This window comes from Rana temporaria, chromosome 1, assembly GCF_905171775.1.
Source record: "Rana temporaria chromosome 1, aRanTem1.1, whole genome shotgun sequence".
NCBI lineage: Eukaryota > Metazoa > Chordata > Amphibia > Anura > Ranidae > Rana > Rana temporaria.
The window spans coordinates 447,939,584-447,957,009 of record NC_053489.1 but is presented as its reverse complement, the minus strand read 5'-3'; the positions used below and the strand labels follow the sequence as shown (position 1 = coordinate 447,957,009).

The window sequence follows — 17,426 nt, the reverse complement described above, 5'->3', positions numbered from 1 at the left end:
GTATTTGCCGATTATCTAGCTTTTGCCTATGTCAGTCTTATCAGCTTCAGCTAATAAGACTGCAGTAATTCAGTCCGATGCCCAGGTTTACACTCCATGTGATGTCACATGGTCACATGGGGTGTAGGAAGAAGCTCTGAGTGATTATGCAGTCTAGTGGGATTTCACTGTTGTGCCATAGAAAGCCCTGATAACAGACAGACAGGCAAACAGAGTGTGCCTGCCGTAGATCAGGGGAGATCTGGGCATGCTCCAGTGACGTCATTCTAAAGAACAAAAAAGATTACAACAATACTAAGCAAGTAAATATATTTCTACAAGCAGTGTTCATTAGGGTTTTTTATGCTGATTTACATGGGATAAAGTTGTGGGGGCGGGTTTACAACCACTTTAAAGGGGAGTTCCAGCCATTTGTGTGTTTATTAAAAGTCAGCAGCAACAAAAAGTGTAGCTGCTGGCTTTTAATAAACAGGCACTTACCTGCTCCAGCGACGCGCCGGCCGGGGCTCCGCTCCTCTCCCCCCCTCCCCGGCCGGCGTCTTCATCTTCAGTGTGGGCACCCGGCCGTGACAGCTTTCGGCTTCACGGCCGGGCACCCACTGCGCATGCGCGAGCGGCGCGGCACTGCGCATGCGCGAGCGGCGCGGCCCCGCGCCGCGCCGTGTAATTGGCCAGGAGATCGCCTAGGACCTGTGACGTGTCCTAGGCGATCGCCAACAGCAGCCACTTCCTGAAGGCGACTAAGCTTAGTCGCCTACAGGAAGGAGGAAGTGGGACAGGAAGTCCCACTCGTGCTGAAGCCCCCACTCCCCCCCCAAAAAAATTACATGCCAAATGTGGCATGTAAGGGGGAGAGGAGTGGGTTAAGAGGAAGTTCCAAATTTGGGTGGAACTCCTCTTTAACAACATGGATGTTTGCATTATATGGAATGATAGCCATGTCGCATGTGTTTATCAAAAAAAAGAAACCTATTCAAAACAATAACATTTTACTAAGACTAAAAGATAAAGTTCCCCCTCTCCTAAAAGTGACAGAACAGAATCATTTTACAATGAATTACATTGTTAAATACAGATGCCGTATTTATCGGTGTATAACACGCGCCGGCATACAACACGCACCCCAATTTTAAGAGGGAAGTTTCGGGAAAAAAACATTTTTAAAATGAACAACTTTGAAGCAAATTAAGGGTCAGTGTTCATCAATGTCCATCTGCAGCACAAATAACGTCCTCATTGCAGCCTGATTATTGTCATTAATGCCTTTTTGAACTAATATCATTTGCAGTCTCACCATCTCCCACACCAGCAGCCTGAATCAGGAAATCACTGAGCCGTCATCTCCTCTGCACTCGGCTCTCACGTTACACACGCAGTCCCGCCTCCGGCATTGGGCCAGCTACTGCGATAGGCAGAACACTGGTTCAATGGCGGTGGCGGAGGCGAGACTGTGTGTGTAAAGTGAAAGCAGAGGAGCCGAACGGAGAGGAGATGACAGCTCTGAGGTACGCCATCAGCGTATTAAACACGCACCCCTGCTTTGTCCCCGATTTTCAGGGGACAAAAACGTGTTATACGCCGATAAATACGGTATACGATTAACCCAATCTACCGATTTCCATACAACTTGTCTTTCCCGAACTCATGCTGTAAGAATATGAACACACCTGTTGCAGGATGTTCCTCTCTCGCAGAGCCATTAGTCTTCTGTGCAAATCAACCAGCTCGTCTGTGTATGCCTAAAGAAACAGAAGAAAAACAATATTGCAAGCTCCACTAAATAAAACAATTGACAAAAAAAAGTTGGCTCAAGTTTACCTTGTCATATACTCCCTTCTTCAGCATTTTATCTGACTTGCTGCAAGTCTCGGGACTTCTATGGCCAGAGTTCTACATGAAAGGAAGTATATGGATATAATGAATAAGTAATGCACATTTAGAGCTGGGAAGAATTTTTGATTGATTACAGAGAACACATTGGGTACAAATCCGACACACCAAAACATAAAACAAAGCAGTCAGTCAGTAATCGGTCTTACACTAGAGACAAGCAACAATCACCCATCCCAACATGTGTCTATAGGCAGCTTTATTATATGCATAAAACACATGTGCAGCACTCAGATTTGTATTACTAACCAATGTTTCACTGGGGTACAAACTACTTCACCAAAATTTTGCTCGCTAATAACAAACTCCATTTTCATTCATCTGAACTGCAAGCACCCCATCCTGTCACTTAAAATTTCTCAACACTTTGAACTGAACCCAGATTATGTTTGTCAGTACAACTTAAAATAATATGGCCAAACTCCTTTAGATATACAGTATATCCACTTCTACACTTTTATTAAAGTAAAATTTAGGAAGGAAAAGGTTTTTGACCAAGCTATAGATGGTGGGGTTATATGCAGCTACCTATAGGTGATTGGACACTATCAAACAGAGCTATAAGGACTCCTTATAACCCCTCCAACAATTCTCATTTTTTGGCAAGCAATAAGATACATAGATGGTGAGGTCCTGTGTCCTGTACTCAAAGAAAATAATTTCACAGGACAGTACAGGACACAGCTGAAGCTATAGACGACAGATGTCCAAATAAAATACAACTTTGGGGTCTGCGTCACAGCAAACACCAACAGGCCCACAAAATAGAGAGGAGAACCTCAAACTAAAGAGCAGCAGCAGCTCGGAGCATCTTATGGCCAAAGTTGGCACCAGCGGAGGCATGCATGTCCACCTGTTAGAACTTGCCAAACTCATGAATAGACAAAGTGGCAGTCTTACAAATCTGGACAACAGATGTCTGATGCTGAAAAGCCCAGGAGGCACCCACAGACTTGGTGGAGTGCATCCTAAATAAAAGGGGAGGACCCCTTCAAGCAATGGGCCCGAAAAAGGAACTGTCTTATCTACCTAGCAATGATGGAACAAGTGGCAGCCCCTTGCAAGAGCCTCCTGGAGGGACAGAGGCAATCCTATTGCCTGAACAATACTGTAGCTGACCTTCACAGCATGAACCAGATCCAGGCAGTGGAGATGCACCTTCTTGGCAAGCTTTGGAAAGGAGGGTAGCAAAATTTGTCCTATTGGGTGAATGGAAGAGACCATCTTGGACAGAAAGTAGGCCCTAGGCCTCAAGACACCCTTATTCCTGTGCAGTACCACAAAGGGTTCCATGCACGATAAGACCAACCACTCCAAAACATGCCTGGTAGAGGCAACAGCAGTAAGCAAACCTTGCACATGAGAGGTGGGGAGGCCTTTGAAGGGCTGACGAGACCAAGTTGATCCCCTGGCAATAGCAGAGGGTATCTGGGAGGAACTAAGTGGGCAAACCCCTATACATAGGCCTTTATCATGGAGTGAGAGACCAACAGACACTAAAAAAAAAAGATAACTACTGACCCAGGCTTGATCAGTACTTCCTCTACTCACACCACAAAAACAGGCCTTCTGGGTACAACGATAGACTATATGAGAAGTTAAAGTGATTATAAAAAATATATATATATAAGATTTTACAAACATGTTATACTTCACTTCTCTGTGCAGTTAGTTTTGCACAGAGCAGCACAGACCCTCCTCTTCTAGGGTCCCTCTTTGCTGCTCCTGGCCCTTTCCTTCCATTGAGTGCCCCAACAGTCAGTAGCTTTCAATGGGGGCACTGGAGCCGAGTCACAGCTCTGTTTGTCCATTTAGACACAAAGCCCCAACCTGGCCGTGCCTCCTCTCGCCCCCTGTTTGGCTGACTGATTTACAGCCACGAGAGCCAATGGTGCCGCTACTGTGTCTCAGCCAATCAGGAGGAGTGTCCTGGACAGCTTAGACATTTTGGAGAGAAATGGGGCTCAGGTAAGTAATTAGGTGGGTGCTGGGGTGGCTGCTGCACACAAAAAGTTTTTTATCTTAATGCATATAGAATGACCTTCTCATCCAAAAACAGTGCCAGACCTCACAAATGCGCTTCTGGAAGAATGGTAAAACATTCCCAGAGACACACTCCTAAACCTTGTGGACAGCCTTCCCAGAATAAATAAAGCTGTTATAGCTGCAAAGGGTGGGCCAACTCAATATTGAAGTCTAGGGACTAAGACTGGGATGCCATTAAAGTTCATGTGCGTGTAAAGACAGGCATCCTAATACTTTTGACAATATAGTGTATATGGTTGAAATTATCCCACAAAGTCACCATGCATCTACTGTAAAGGCTTTGCAGGTCGAACATCCACCACACCAGGGATATCCTGGCCCTGGGAGACATGGGATGGTTCAGAGAGTAATTCAGTTTGTTTCATACCGCCAGGATGCTGAGCTGCAGCAGTCTCAAATCAAACTGGATATAAAGCATGGCCTTGGAGGACGCTACCATCAGACACAGCACCCTCATGCAAAAGTGAACGGATGTAAGATGTCTGGCCTGTAGGGTCTTTACCTGAGGCAGGATCTTTTCTGGAGGGATGAAGACTTGAGCCTGGTTCATATCCAGAACCAGACCCAAATACTCCAGGCAATGAGTCGTATCCAACAAAGACTCTCCTGGAAGATGTGGTCCAGCTGAATCTTTGGAGGGTTTGCGCTGATTATTGCACTTTTGATGCAAGAGTCTGGATGGAATGGTCCTTCAAAACAGCAGGTCACACAGATAACCCAGAATGTGGACACTCTGGGAGAGAAGAGCCAAGACCAGGGGGATCAGTATCTTATTGAAGATGCACTGAGCTGTGGACAGGCCAAAGGGCACAGAGACAAACTGGAAGGGTCGCTTCTGGCTTCCATGGAGAGCATAAAGGCCTGCTGAAGGGAGGCTATGAGTAAGTCTCTTTGATGCCACTTCTGCACCTGAAGGAAAACGTTCAGATACTTCAGGTCCCAGATGGGATGAACACTGCCCTTGGCCTTTGCAACAGTTAGGAAGTTGAAGGAGAAATCCTTGTGATTACATTATACAAAGGCATGTTTTTATCTACATTGATGTAAGTGCAATACTTTTTTCAGGGATCCTCAAACTACGGCCCTCCAGCTGTTGTGGAACTACACATCCCATGAGGCATTGTAAAACTTTGACATTCACAGAAATTACTAGGCATGATGGGAATTGTAGTTCCTGAACAACTGGAGGGCCGTAGTTTGAAGATCCATGCTTTATTTAATACATTTGGTGATTTTTTTTTCCTGTAGGACTCCGTCCTGTTGACTGGTGGAGCTGATGAATCTTTATATGCTGAGCTTGGATCATTATGCTTTCTTGATGTTGGTCCCTGAAAGCTTGATTGTCGAATCTGCACTGCTGTACAATCCACATGCTGGTTCCTGTGATGGTAAAGACCCCATCAGTTTTGCTTGTTTGACTCTCTGCTGCTGGCAGGTAGCCCACACCATTTCGTAAGATTACCTTCACTGGTGGTGGTAGCACATTTGATGGTGAATATTGTTTTCTTGTTGAACTGAGCACACACATCTGTCGGTCCTCAATGACTGGAAATCTGAATACCCACCTATTTTGCACCGTTTGAAAAATATATTTTTTTCACTTTGGACTCATCCAAGTGTCTCTTGACGCAGTTTAATGGACATTTAGGTTCTCAATGTGTTTATGTATATGTTGTCTCAGCATTTTGCATACTAGTCTTGCTTTGCAGGCAGTGTCATTAATGAATGTTTAATTGTGCACTGTCACTTATATGTTTGCATTATTACATATATCACTAGTTACTTAGTGCTGCACTTAAATCCTTACCACTTTCTTTACACAATTTGTCCAATTGCAGTGTCAACAGCTCATCTATTGAGTGTGGTGTGGCGACACTGAACAAAGCTTCAATACTAGCTGGAAGTGTTGGAGCTTTGTCTGCTCCATCTGGCTTAATACATTTCTTTTGGCCCATTACTATTATGGGCTGCCATGCTAGCCAATAGAAATGTGTGAGAAGCAGAGGGTGTGAGCAAATTGTGACGAATGCTGTATGGTGAAAGAACATTTTAAGAGGTTTTTGGCAACTGAAAAACTCAAGATTGTATTTCATCAGACACTTCACTAGTCACAGATCATGCTACATGCAGTGTATTCAACTCAATGGAGGGAGGAGGGGGCGGGTCTCTGTCAGATCTTTTTTGCTGCTGCGCACAGAAGCCTAAAGCCGGGTACACACGCTTCGTTTTTTTCATTCAACTTGGGGTTCCATTCGAGGTTAGTTCAGCGATCTCCCTCGCTGAGCTATTGTGTTCCGATAGGGGGACAGCCCCCATGCCAGAACACTCTGATCAGCGCTCTCTGCCATTGGCTGAGAGCGCCGATCAGAAGTTGGTTAGATGCCGGTATTCCAGCATGGCCGGCACACAGGCTGAATGTCGGAACGTTTCTTTTTTTAATCAGCCATTGTCTCCCGACATTTGGCCTGTGTGTACCCGGCTTTAGGGTTTAATAACACCAGCCATCGCTTTAAAATGCAGCGGCTGGTGTGCGGTGTGGTCTGTTGGAAATAACGGAATGTACTGCATTTTTTTTTAACAAACTGTACTGAAATGTCACGCAGACAAAGTTCAATTGGTTGCAAGGCGGTGCCCTTCTCTGCCCTGTAACAAAGTAGTGCATGCATTACCCTTTTTCAGTGCACTGTGCCCACACAATGCAGTGGTGTGAATTGTGCACACAGGAGACAGAGTATTTTGTTATGTGGTGGATCTGCGCTGGAATAACCACCCAGTGCAGTCCCACCAAATCTCATGCGAATGGAGCCTAAAGCTGGGTAAACACTGTCAGTTTTTTTTTTGTTTAGCCAGCAGGCAAGCATAGGCAATGTGGATGCAGGAGTCCCCCCTCCTGACCTGTCAGAATACACTGATCAGTGCTGCAGCGGATAGGCTGTAAACCGCTGATCAAACAAGGTTTTCAAGCAGTACCGCTCAAAAGCAGCAGATCCAACAATTGGCTTCTGTCTAGTTGGAAGGGCCACACACAGATCAAAATGCTAGCGGTCTCTGCTGGACCAGACAAATTTAGATCCGCGTGTACCCAGCTTTAAAGCCATTAAGTCCTTATTGCCAGAAGTTCAACAGTAGGAACAGGACCTGCCATCCTTGCACAAAAGATTTCTGCCGTATCCAACTGCCTGACAGACATTGGAAACAGTTCATTACCGGCGAGTGATGTGACTGCAGCTATAGGTGCAAAAAGGAAATTTGACGTACCTGTAAATTCCACCTCTTGGACTACAAAACGGCAGAGTATTCATACACTATGGGTTATATTTGTGCACCTTTCAGGTGATTGGACAATGGCAAACCTTTAGAGGACATATCCCATGGGGGCCTCCCCTTTAACCCAAACCCACATCACAAGTCCTCTGTTTTGTAGCAAGCAATGGGGTAAACCAAAGAATAGAAAGGAAAGTGGCCCGTACTGTACTCCAAGATATGAAAGTTAGTGGCAAGTCAAAACTCCTCTTATCCTAATCGTACAGCACAAGATATAGGCAGAGTATGCATACACCAATGAACATTATCAAGCTAAGAATAAGAAGGGTGGACAACAATGAGGCAAGCAGAACATTGAACATTGTCAAAAGGCCCACCAACAAGGGTCAGATGAACCTTGCGGCCAAAAGCTGCATCAGTAGGTTGTCCACCCGATAAACATTTGCGAAACTGTAAACGGGGCTACAGAGGCTCGGTGCCAAAATGCTCAGGAAACTCTAACCAATCTGATGGAATGGGTGCATAAAAGTACAGGAGGAGATTTATATTTGAGAATGTAAGCTCTTGCACTCATATCCATTGTTCGATGGTGGACTTTGAAGCAGAGTGTCCCTTGCAAAGTCCTGAGAACATGACACACAGTGAATGCATCCTATCTGATTGAAACAGTAGTCTTGAGGTATACGGCTCTGACTATATCCAGGCGACGTAGAAAGATCTCCTTTAAATGCTTAGGAGCAGAGCATAAGAATGGGAAAAATGTGTCATCATTGAGGCGGAATGCTGAAACCATCTTCAGGGGAAAGAATGGCCTTGGGTATAAAAATAACGTTGTCATTGTGAAGTAAGAAAAAAAGCTCTTTACAGGAAAAGGAACGCCAGTTCAGAAGCATGTCCGACTAATGCGATAGTGATCAAAAATGCTATTTTGCATGTGAGATCCTCTAGGGCAGGCATGTCCAAAGTCCGGCCCGCGTTCCGGTTTTGAACGGCCCACCTGGTTATTTGGACATATATATCTTTTGTGGCCCCCGACTATCTTCCAGTGCCGGGGCCTCAAAATGTATATGCTGGCTGCCTTGGAGTGGACAGGGAGGAGGCGGGACGAGTCCTGTACACACAGGAGGAGAATTTCCTGTTTACGGGCGGCCTCTGTAATAGGAGGTCCCATCTCCGGAGCTGCCATTGAAAGACTGTTCTGTGCATCAAAGAAGGCGTGACTTTCTATTAAAGAGGCCGCCATGTAAACAGGAGATTCTCCTGTAGGTAATCTTTGGTGCTCGTCCTGCTCCCTGCTTGTCCTCTCCAAGGCTGCAGATGGAGGGGGATCAATCATGCTGCAATGATGGGTGCTGCTTTCCTGGCAATGGTGGGTGCTGCATTCATGGCAATGGTGGGTCTGCAGAAAGGCACTGACCCTTATTTTGCTTCACAGTTCTTTATTTAAAATGTACGTTTTTTTCCCCTGAAACTTCCCCCTTAAAATGAAGGTGTGCATTATACGCCAATAGATACGGTATATCCAAATAATATGCCTGAGCTCATCTCTTTACTCACACACACAGCCACAAAAAGGCAGAAGATTTCTGTGAAGGGGGCTTTGGGAAATGCTTGGTGATCCAAGCCTTGTGCTGAAAGGAAGGGCTGCACTTAGGTTTTAAAGCTGAATCCTGTTAAATCGGACAGGTGCTCTGCATTCAGAGAAGCAAGGGGGCCCCTGAGGAGGGTGGTTATGGGATTTCCGCTGTGGAAGTCAAACCTTTCTTTATCGTACATCACGGGACACAGAGCTGCATATTCATTACTATGTGGTTATAGAGTCTACCTTCAGGTGATGGACACTGGTGTAATCAATTAAACAGGAAGTTCCCTCCCTATATAACCCCTCCCCTACTGGGAGTTCCTCAGTTTTTTCATCAGTGTCTAAGGTGTTGGTCACGAGTTAACATGTGCTCTTAGGAGCTCCACTGGAGGGATCCATGCTGGATGTAAAAAGCCTCCATAAATCCGGATCCGTCCAAGGTGCTTCATAGCCAAAGTGGACGGTACCCGGGCCTCGGTACGAAGAACGAGGTTTAGCCTATAATGCCTCTCTGCGGAGGGCTGGATCCTGGGTTCCAGAACTTTGTGCCTTCTAAGGACCAAATGTTTTTTCTGCTGCCAGGGTGCTATATAGGTCCAGGGGTGTGGTGTTCCTGCCATGGACCCCGGTCCCTGAAGGTCTAGGACTATACCCACGGTGAAGGGGGAAGATTGGGCCTCTTGCTTGGCAATACCCTGCAGCGTGGAAAGGTAAGAGAGGGACCTACGGGACTTGGTTCGACAGTAGGTCTTCTGTAGGGGACTATGGGTCTCGCCTATATTATGTTTCTATGCATGGGCAATGTAAACCACGATGTCTTCTGAGACGGGATGGCTCAGGGCACCCATATACCTCCCCTAGCCGGCATGTAGCCTGGGCCACTATGTCTGTTCAGACAGGATGGCTGTAGTACCCATATATCTCCCCTTGAAGGGGCTGGTACATAAAAAAAAAAACAAAAAAAAAATGCCCTTAATCCTATGCAAAGCATTGTCTTCCATGAGTAGCTGCAAGTCTTATCTGTTTTTCCACTACTATGGGCAGTAAAAGACATGCCTGATGTTTTCGCTTACCATGCTTTCCAAAGACGGAAGCTTAAGTGTTAGCTGGTCTATTGTGCGTCCCACTTCCTCAGCTTCAGGCTCTACCATGTCGCACATGCTCACCGGCTCAGTGCAGTCGCAGAGAGGGCTCTTCAAAAAGGCCCAGACGTCAGAGCTCTGTAAAGCTAGGGGGACACAAACGCAAGCACCTTGTGTGAGTTGGATACAGATTCATCTAAGATGCCTACTCCGCATCTAGCTGTGCAGATTAGCAGGCATTGTTGCTGCCAGACTATGTTCAGCTGTTGATGCACCTGGGTTAAGCTCCTCTGCTTTTAGCTTAGGACTTTGGTCTCCCCATTGAATAAGGTCAGGGGTAGGAATATAAAAAGGAATCGCCACCTGAACCTGGTGGCCCCTTATTCTCCCCTGTAGAGACAGCTCACAGATTGAGCCATCAGACCTGTCAGGCAATCAAAGCAGCCTCCCCCAACATTGCAGCCACTCTGCATGTGTTTTGTTTTTTGCATCACATTTGTTGTTCTACAAGAGGTTAACTGCTATGTTCGCAGCATCCTCACAAGAAGCAAAAAAAAAAAGCAGGGTGTGTCCCTTTTCCTGCTTTAATCCTTAAACAAAGGGATTAGAAGAGCTGGGGATGAAGGTTCACTGTCAGAGGACAGGAGACAGGAGCTGCAGCCTAACGAGGAGAAACTATCAAAAGCCCTACAGGTTCTGATTGCACCTGCAGTCTTTTCAGAGATTCATGATGCATATAACTTCCCTCTGCCTACTTGGCCAAAGCCTCTATCTTCTCCTTAGAGTGTAAAGAGAGGTTTTCCTATAGGTGGCTAGTAAGACCTCCATATGGTCTTCAGCCTGGTGTCGGCTTCAGGCTAACCAAATGCACATCTGAGGGATGCACAGTTGCTGGTACACATTGCTAACGTCTCTTAATTGAGGAAACGCACATCTACAGAGGATAACTTCCTCTTTACCAGTCCGCATGTTGCATAAGATACATGAGTTTGGAATGCATGTGGGATAAAAACAAGTAACAAAGCATGTTTTATTGTGGATCGCATAAGGATACATGTTTCTGTCTGTATGGTGTTGCATGTTTGTTAGAGTTGCATAGAAATGCTTGAGTGCATAAAGATGCTAGTTACCTGATCACTCAAGTCCTGGATTACCCAAGGATATTGGGTCACACAGAGAGACTTGTTTCCACAGAAAGGCCTAAAATCGCATAAAGACGTTTGTATGTATAAAAATGCTGGATCACACACACATGGTTACCTGATCACCCAAATCCTTGATTACCCAAGGATGTTTGGTCACACAGAAGTGGTTTGTTTCCACAGAAATGCCTAAAATCGCATAAAGTTGCTTGGATGCAAAAAAGATGCTGCATCACACATGGTTACCTGATCATCTGCGTCCTGGATTACCCAAGGATATTTGGTCACACAGAGAGGCTTATTCCACAGAAGTGCCTAAGTTCGCATAAAGATGCTTGTATGCATAAAAATGCTGGAATCACACATGATTACCTGATCACCCAAGTCCTTGATTCCCCAAGGATATTTGGTCACACAAAGAGGCTTGTTTCCACAGAAATGCCTAGAATCGCATAAAGAGGCTCGAAGGCATAAAAATGCTGGAATCACACATGATTACCTGATCACCCAAGCCCTTGATTCCCCAAGGATATTTGGTCACACAAAGAGGCTTGTTTCCACAGAAATGCCTAGAATCGCATAAAGAGGCTTGAAGGCATAAAAATGCTGAATCACACATGATTACCCGATCACCCAAGTCCTTGATTACTCGAGGATATTTTGGTCGCACAGAGAGGCTTGTTTCTACAAGAATGCCTAAAGATCGCTTAAAGATGCTTGAATGCAAAAATAAGCTGGATCACACATGGTTGTCGGATCAACAGCGTCCTGGATTACCCAAGGATACTTGATCACATAGAGAGGCTTGTTTCACAGAAATGCCTAAAGTCGCATTAAGATGCTTGAGTGCATAAGGATGCTGGATCGCACAGGGGTGCTTGGTCACACAAGAGTCCTTGGTCACACAAGGGTTCTTGTCCGCACAGTAGTGCTTAAAATGCATAAGATGTTGATCGCATGGAAGATGCTGAATCGCATAAGGATGCATGATTACTTTAAAGTTGTACATGGCGGCCTAATTAAGCAATACAGGATTCCTTGTGTTTGCATAGAAATACGTGTCTGCATGGGTTCATGTTGCACATTGTTGCATAACACGTTTATATCGCATGCTTGCTTGCAAGATGCTTGTTCCAGAGCACACATGCTATATGCATGTTTTTCTTAAAACATATTTATATGAATTCATGCTTCCAGGAACACACGCTGCCATGTACACACACTTCCATTGAGGCATATGGCTTTAACACTTGCCACATACGCACATGGGGAGCCAGTTGCATATGTGTTTATTTACTTGGGTCTGCAGAGGTTGTCTGCGTTTCGCAGGGGAACAGCACTATCTCCAGTTGGTGGTCTTGCCCTTTGGGGTTAGCCTCCGTGCCTGGGTTGTCAGGGTGCTAGGGCCCGCCTCTAGCAGGTCTGTAGGCCCAGGGTATAGCAGTAATGGCATACCGAAGCAAACTCCTGCTGTTGGGTCAGTCAGTAGCATGGCTGGACCTAAGGGTGTCCAGCATGGTCAAGTATCTGGAACTCTAAAGATACATTCTTTCATTTGACAAGAAGCTGGGTATGTTTGGCACAGTCCAAAAAGGAGAGTTTTTTTTTTTGGCCTCAGACAAGACCATCGCTATAAGAAAACTGGTCTATGTGGTCACGGCAAGGAACAGTTCCTTACTTTTGGCCTTTTGATTAAGGCACTAGGGAAGATGCTGGCTTCATTCAAGACAGTTCCCTATACTAACTTTTATTCAGGGCTGTTATAAACAGTATTTTGTCGGCCTAGAAAGAGTGGATCTTGACCTAGCATTATCCAAAGAACCCGGTCCCAGAGATATGCTGGAATTACTCTTGGTGATTCTTAACTAAAAGGGTTTGCCAGGTCAGGAAGAGACCATGGCCCAGGGGAAGTAGTCAAGCTCCAAGGGAGCCTTATCTGTCAGCTAGAGCTACCGATGGAGCATCTGGCTTAGGGGCCTGAACGTTCAGGTGGCAGGTTGGTTCTGTCAGAGTACAATCAGACTATGCCATACTAGTGATTTACTTAATTTACCAAGGAGGAGCTTGTGCCTTGCCTATTGGCATTCGTCATTTCATGAAATGCAGAATTGGCAGGCGATTCGCTGGAGCCGTCAACAAGTGTCTCCGGGAGAATGACCTCTACACCCCGACTGTTTTCCTGACCAAATGTCACAGAAATAGTACCCTGTACATAAGATGTATTGGCGTCCAGGCTCAACAAGAGATTGAACAGCTTGGGGTCAAAGATAAAGGATCCACCCGCATGCGGGGCAGATGTGTTTTTAATCCGAGGGGGGGACCAGTTGTCACTGGTTGTGTCTCTCCCCCCAGTGCCGCGACTTTTGTGGCTTCTATGCAACATTTAGAGGAGAACGGAAGCTGGCCTGATTACTCCGGCATAACCCTGACGACCTCTCGGTGCAGGAACAGTAAGGGTGGTAGTAGAGGACCCACAGTCCCTTACATCTTGTCCAGGCCTACTTTGCAGGGGGTATTACATTCTGCCTTGCAACAGGTGAATTAATGGTCTGGCTATTATAGACCACATTCTCGAGGATCGGGGCTTTCAGAATCAGCGGCAATTCCCTTGATTCATACAAGAGAGCTGGCCTCCAGGACCAGATAGCCTACGGTCTGGAAGGCCCAGGTTCCTGGTGTGAAACCAGATGGTGGCATCCGTGGAAGTTTGTCAAAGGTAAAATTCCTGCCTTCCTACATTTGGAAAGGAGACGGAGCTAGCCTTAAGTTATATCAAGGATCCGATCTCGGCCTTGCTTCCAAAGGTCGATTACTTCACACTCTTTGGTCCGGGCTGTTATGCACGTCACCCCTTGTATAAGTCCACCAGTTAGGTCGCCCTTGTGCTCGGAGGATTGGCTCTAGTTTTGTCGGCTTACAGGGTCAGCTCCTTGGGCCGATGCACCATATTTCCCTTCATCCTTTAACAAGGGAATTGGTGTTCTTGGTTGTGGTAGCCTCCAAGAGTTTCAGTATTGGCAACTTTCTTGGTATAGAGCCATACTCAATTATTCTTACAAGTAGAGTGATTTTCATCCTCACCCAACCTTATTTACTAGAAGGATCTAGTATTCATTTGAATCTAGATATTCTTACCTTCCCTTTTTTCAAAACCTTGTTTCACGGAAGGAAAGGTTATTGCTTTTCTCTCAATTGAGATGAGAGCAGTTAAATACCTATCTGAAGGTTTCAGATATAGAAAGCTGACGTTTTTATTGGGCTGCCAGAAGACCCTAGATGGGCAGGCAGTGTTCAGGTCAGCTATTAAAATGGTTACACTCTCTCTCTCGTTGGAGTAAGAAGGGTCTAGGGCTATCTGAAGCGGCTGCTCGGATACGGAAAACTGATGTTGTTGCGCTACCAGGAGGCCCCAGGAAAGGGCAGGCAGCGTCTAAAATCAACTGTTTTTAAGGTTGATTCATCAGGTTATTATTCAGGCTTGTGGTTAGAGTAGGATTCCCCCTGTTTTTTTGTGGGGGTGCTCCCTACCAGGATGGTAAGCGCTTTATGCGCAATGCATTTCCAAGCCTTTATGACGCAGATTTTCAAGGCCGCAACTTGGTCATCTGTGCTTACGTTCACTAACTCCTATCAGGTGAACATAAGACGGCAAGAGGATGCAGCTTTTTGGCGCAGTATGCTGCAGGCAGCATTATAGGTCCTCACGTCTGATGGCGGTCTGCGTTGTTGGTGTCTCCCTCCCCTCAGTAAGCATTGCTTTGGGACATCCCACATAGTAATGAATATGCAGCTCTGTGTCCCGTGATGTACGATAAAGAAAATAGGATTTTTATAACAGCTTACCTGTAAAATCCTTTTCTTGGAGTACATCACGGGACACAGAGCTCCCACCCCTCTTGTTTGGGGATATTGGGGCACTTATTGCTTTGCTACAAAAACTGAGGAACTCCCAGTAGGGGAGGGGTTATATAGGGAGGGAACTTCCTGTTTAATTGATTACACCAGTGTCCATCACCTGAAGGTAGACTCTATAACCCACATAGTAATGAATATGCAGCTCTGTGTCCCGTGATGTACTCCAAGAAAAGGATTTTACAGGTAAGCTGTTATAAAAATCCTATTTTCCACCTCTTACCTCTTTGATGAATTGGTCAAGTGCCTCACCAAACAGACGTTTTCCTTGGAAAGGCATACAAGTGAAGTGCCATTTACAGACAGCTTTAGCTGTGCAAACCTTTAGCCATATGATTCCATGCATGTTAATGGAGATTAGAGCCATTTTGGAAATACATCTCATATGTTCCAAGGCAGAGGTAGATAACTTGGGGCCCTCCAGCTGTTCCAGAACTACAAGTCCCATCATGCCTTTGAGAGTAATTGTAACTGCCAGCCTTGCAATGCCTCATGGGAAATGTAGTTCCACAACAGCTGGAGTGCCCCAGATTGCCTACCCCTGTTCTAAGGTATCCACACAGAAAAGCAGTGTGGAAGGAAACTGCTGTAATTGCTCTAACAGCATGATTCTGAACTACATGGTCTTGTTGGTTGTTCATTGTCCAAGTCCTGTAAGCTGTAGTTTGACATACTAAAATTGCAGTGAGAGCTAGTTGCAGAACTGGGCTGGCAATGTTAAAGAGCACCTTTAGGAGTGTCAGATGTTCTATCAGCAAAATCTTTGAAAGAAGGAACATCTTTAACAGAAACAGCAAAATGTTTGTTTGGGTTAGAGACTAGGGGCTGGATTCACGTAGAGCGGCACATATTTTCTCTAACACAGAGAGGCAAGAATAGTATTCACAAGCACTCGCTCCCCAACGTTCCGCCAGCGTAACGTAAACTCGTTGGCGTAAGCCGGCCTAATTCAAAGTAGTTAGAAGTGGGCGTGATACATTTAAATAAACCGTGACCCCATGCAAATGAATGGCCGAACGAACGGCGCATGCGCGCTCATGCTCAGAATCACGTCGAATATACTCCCCAAGATACGACGGCTCAATGCCTACGACGGGAACGTAACCTACGCCCAGCCCTATTCACGTAGTCCTACGTAAACAACGTAAAATACGACGGCTGTTCGTGGTCCATACCTTTAGGTGGAATAACTTTACGCCAGACGTACGCCTTACGTAAACGGCGTATATCTCTGCGACGGGCGCAAGTATGTTCGTGAATTGGCATATCTCAGTCATTTGCATATTCGACGCGTAAATCAATGGGAGCGCCCCTTGCGGACAGCGTAAATATGCACCCAAGATACGAGGGCGTAGGAAACTTACGTCGGTCGTATGAAGCCTAATTTCAGGCGTATCTTGTTCTATGGGTACGGCGCAGAGATAAGACTGCGCACATTTACACTTACGCGGCGTATCTGTAGATACGTCGGCGTAAGTGTTTCAAGAATCCGGGCCTATGAGATCAACTATAGGACTAGCCCACTTCCTTGCAAACTTTTCCACCGAATACAGTGAGGGGTCTTTAGGGACTGGGTTCCATAGTGATGGAACAAAGCCCAGGGCCTGTATAGCACCCCGTGGCTAACTCAGTACATTGCATCAGGTGCAAAGGCTAGAGCGAGGATCCAGTGCCCGTAGCAACATTACAAGCCGTCTCCAGTCTGGGTAAAGCTCAGGTTTTACCAAGCTTACACCAGATACACTGCTACTATGCTAGCATTAGAAGGTAGTGAAGGCTAAATTGAAAAATAGGAAGAAAACAGAATTAAAAAATGGAACTGCTCTAAACTTTACTGCGCCCCACCCCCCTTCCATGCTGCCATTTAAAAAAAGAAGAAAAAAAGAAAAGCACATGTGCAGATGCGCCGCCAGTCTCTTGCGAGCATTTAAGAGCTGGCAGAGACCAACAGCACATCTGCTCAAGTGCACCATATTTCTGTACTTATAAAGGAAACAATGCAAAGAACAGAAAATTTTGGAGTAACATTTTAGTTCTGCCAAGGGTGTTAAGGGCTACCAAATTCTGCTTAAAGCCTAGGGCGATTTTCTTCATGAATAAAAGGTCCATCATATTTGGACACCAGCACAAAGCGGAGGACGCATGGAGTGGGGTGGAGTTATAGGGAAGTCACTCAGGGGGGGGATTTCCTCTAAATTTTTGCCAGTGTCCAATCACCTGAAGGTACACACCTATAACCAATTATGAATGAATACTGTGCATTGTGTCCCATAGTGTAGATAGATATAATTATCTACAGATATAATTCTGTTACTAAACTTTAGCTTTTAAGTGAACTGTAAGTGAATATATAGATACAAATATAACTGTTGTACCTTGTTATTCGTTGGAGGCATCTTCTGTATGGGGGTGGTGCCACGACTAGGAATACAGGAGTCATCACTGCTGTCACTGTCGCTGTCACTCAGGCTCATTCTGTCAAGGCACAAACAGAGAAGCAAAATAGTA

At 45.6% G+C, this 17,426-nt stretch overlaps 1 protein-coding gene across 4 annotated transcripts in view; it reads right to left on the bottom strand.

The window, feature by feature from the left end:
- The window catches only part of MLLT1 (MLLT1 super elongation complex subunit), a 98,067-nt gene that overhangs the window by 38,612 nt on the left and 42,029 nt on the right, over positions 1 to 17,426 (bottom strand). For all 4 annotated transcript variants that reach the window (XM_040327208.1, XM_040327189.1, XM_040327198.1 and 1 more), the window contains 3 exons: positions 17,294 to 17,393; positions 1,819 to 1,890; positions 1,668 to 1,739 (listed from right to left, as the gene is read on the bottom strand). In XM_040327208.1, the coding sequence (XP_040183142.1) occupies positions 1,668 to 1,739; positions 1,819 to 1,890; positions 17,294 to 17,393 (244 nt within the window). The remainder of the gene's footprint in view (positions 1 to 1,667; positions 1,740 to 1,818; positions 1,891 to 17,293; positions 17,394 to 17,426) is intronic.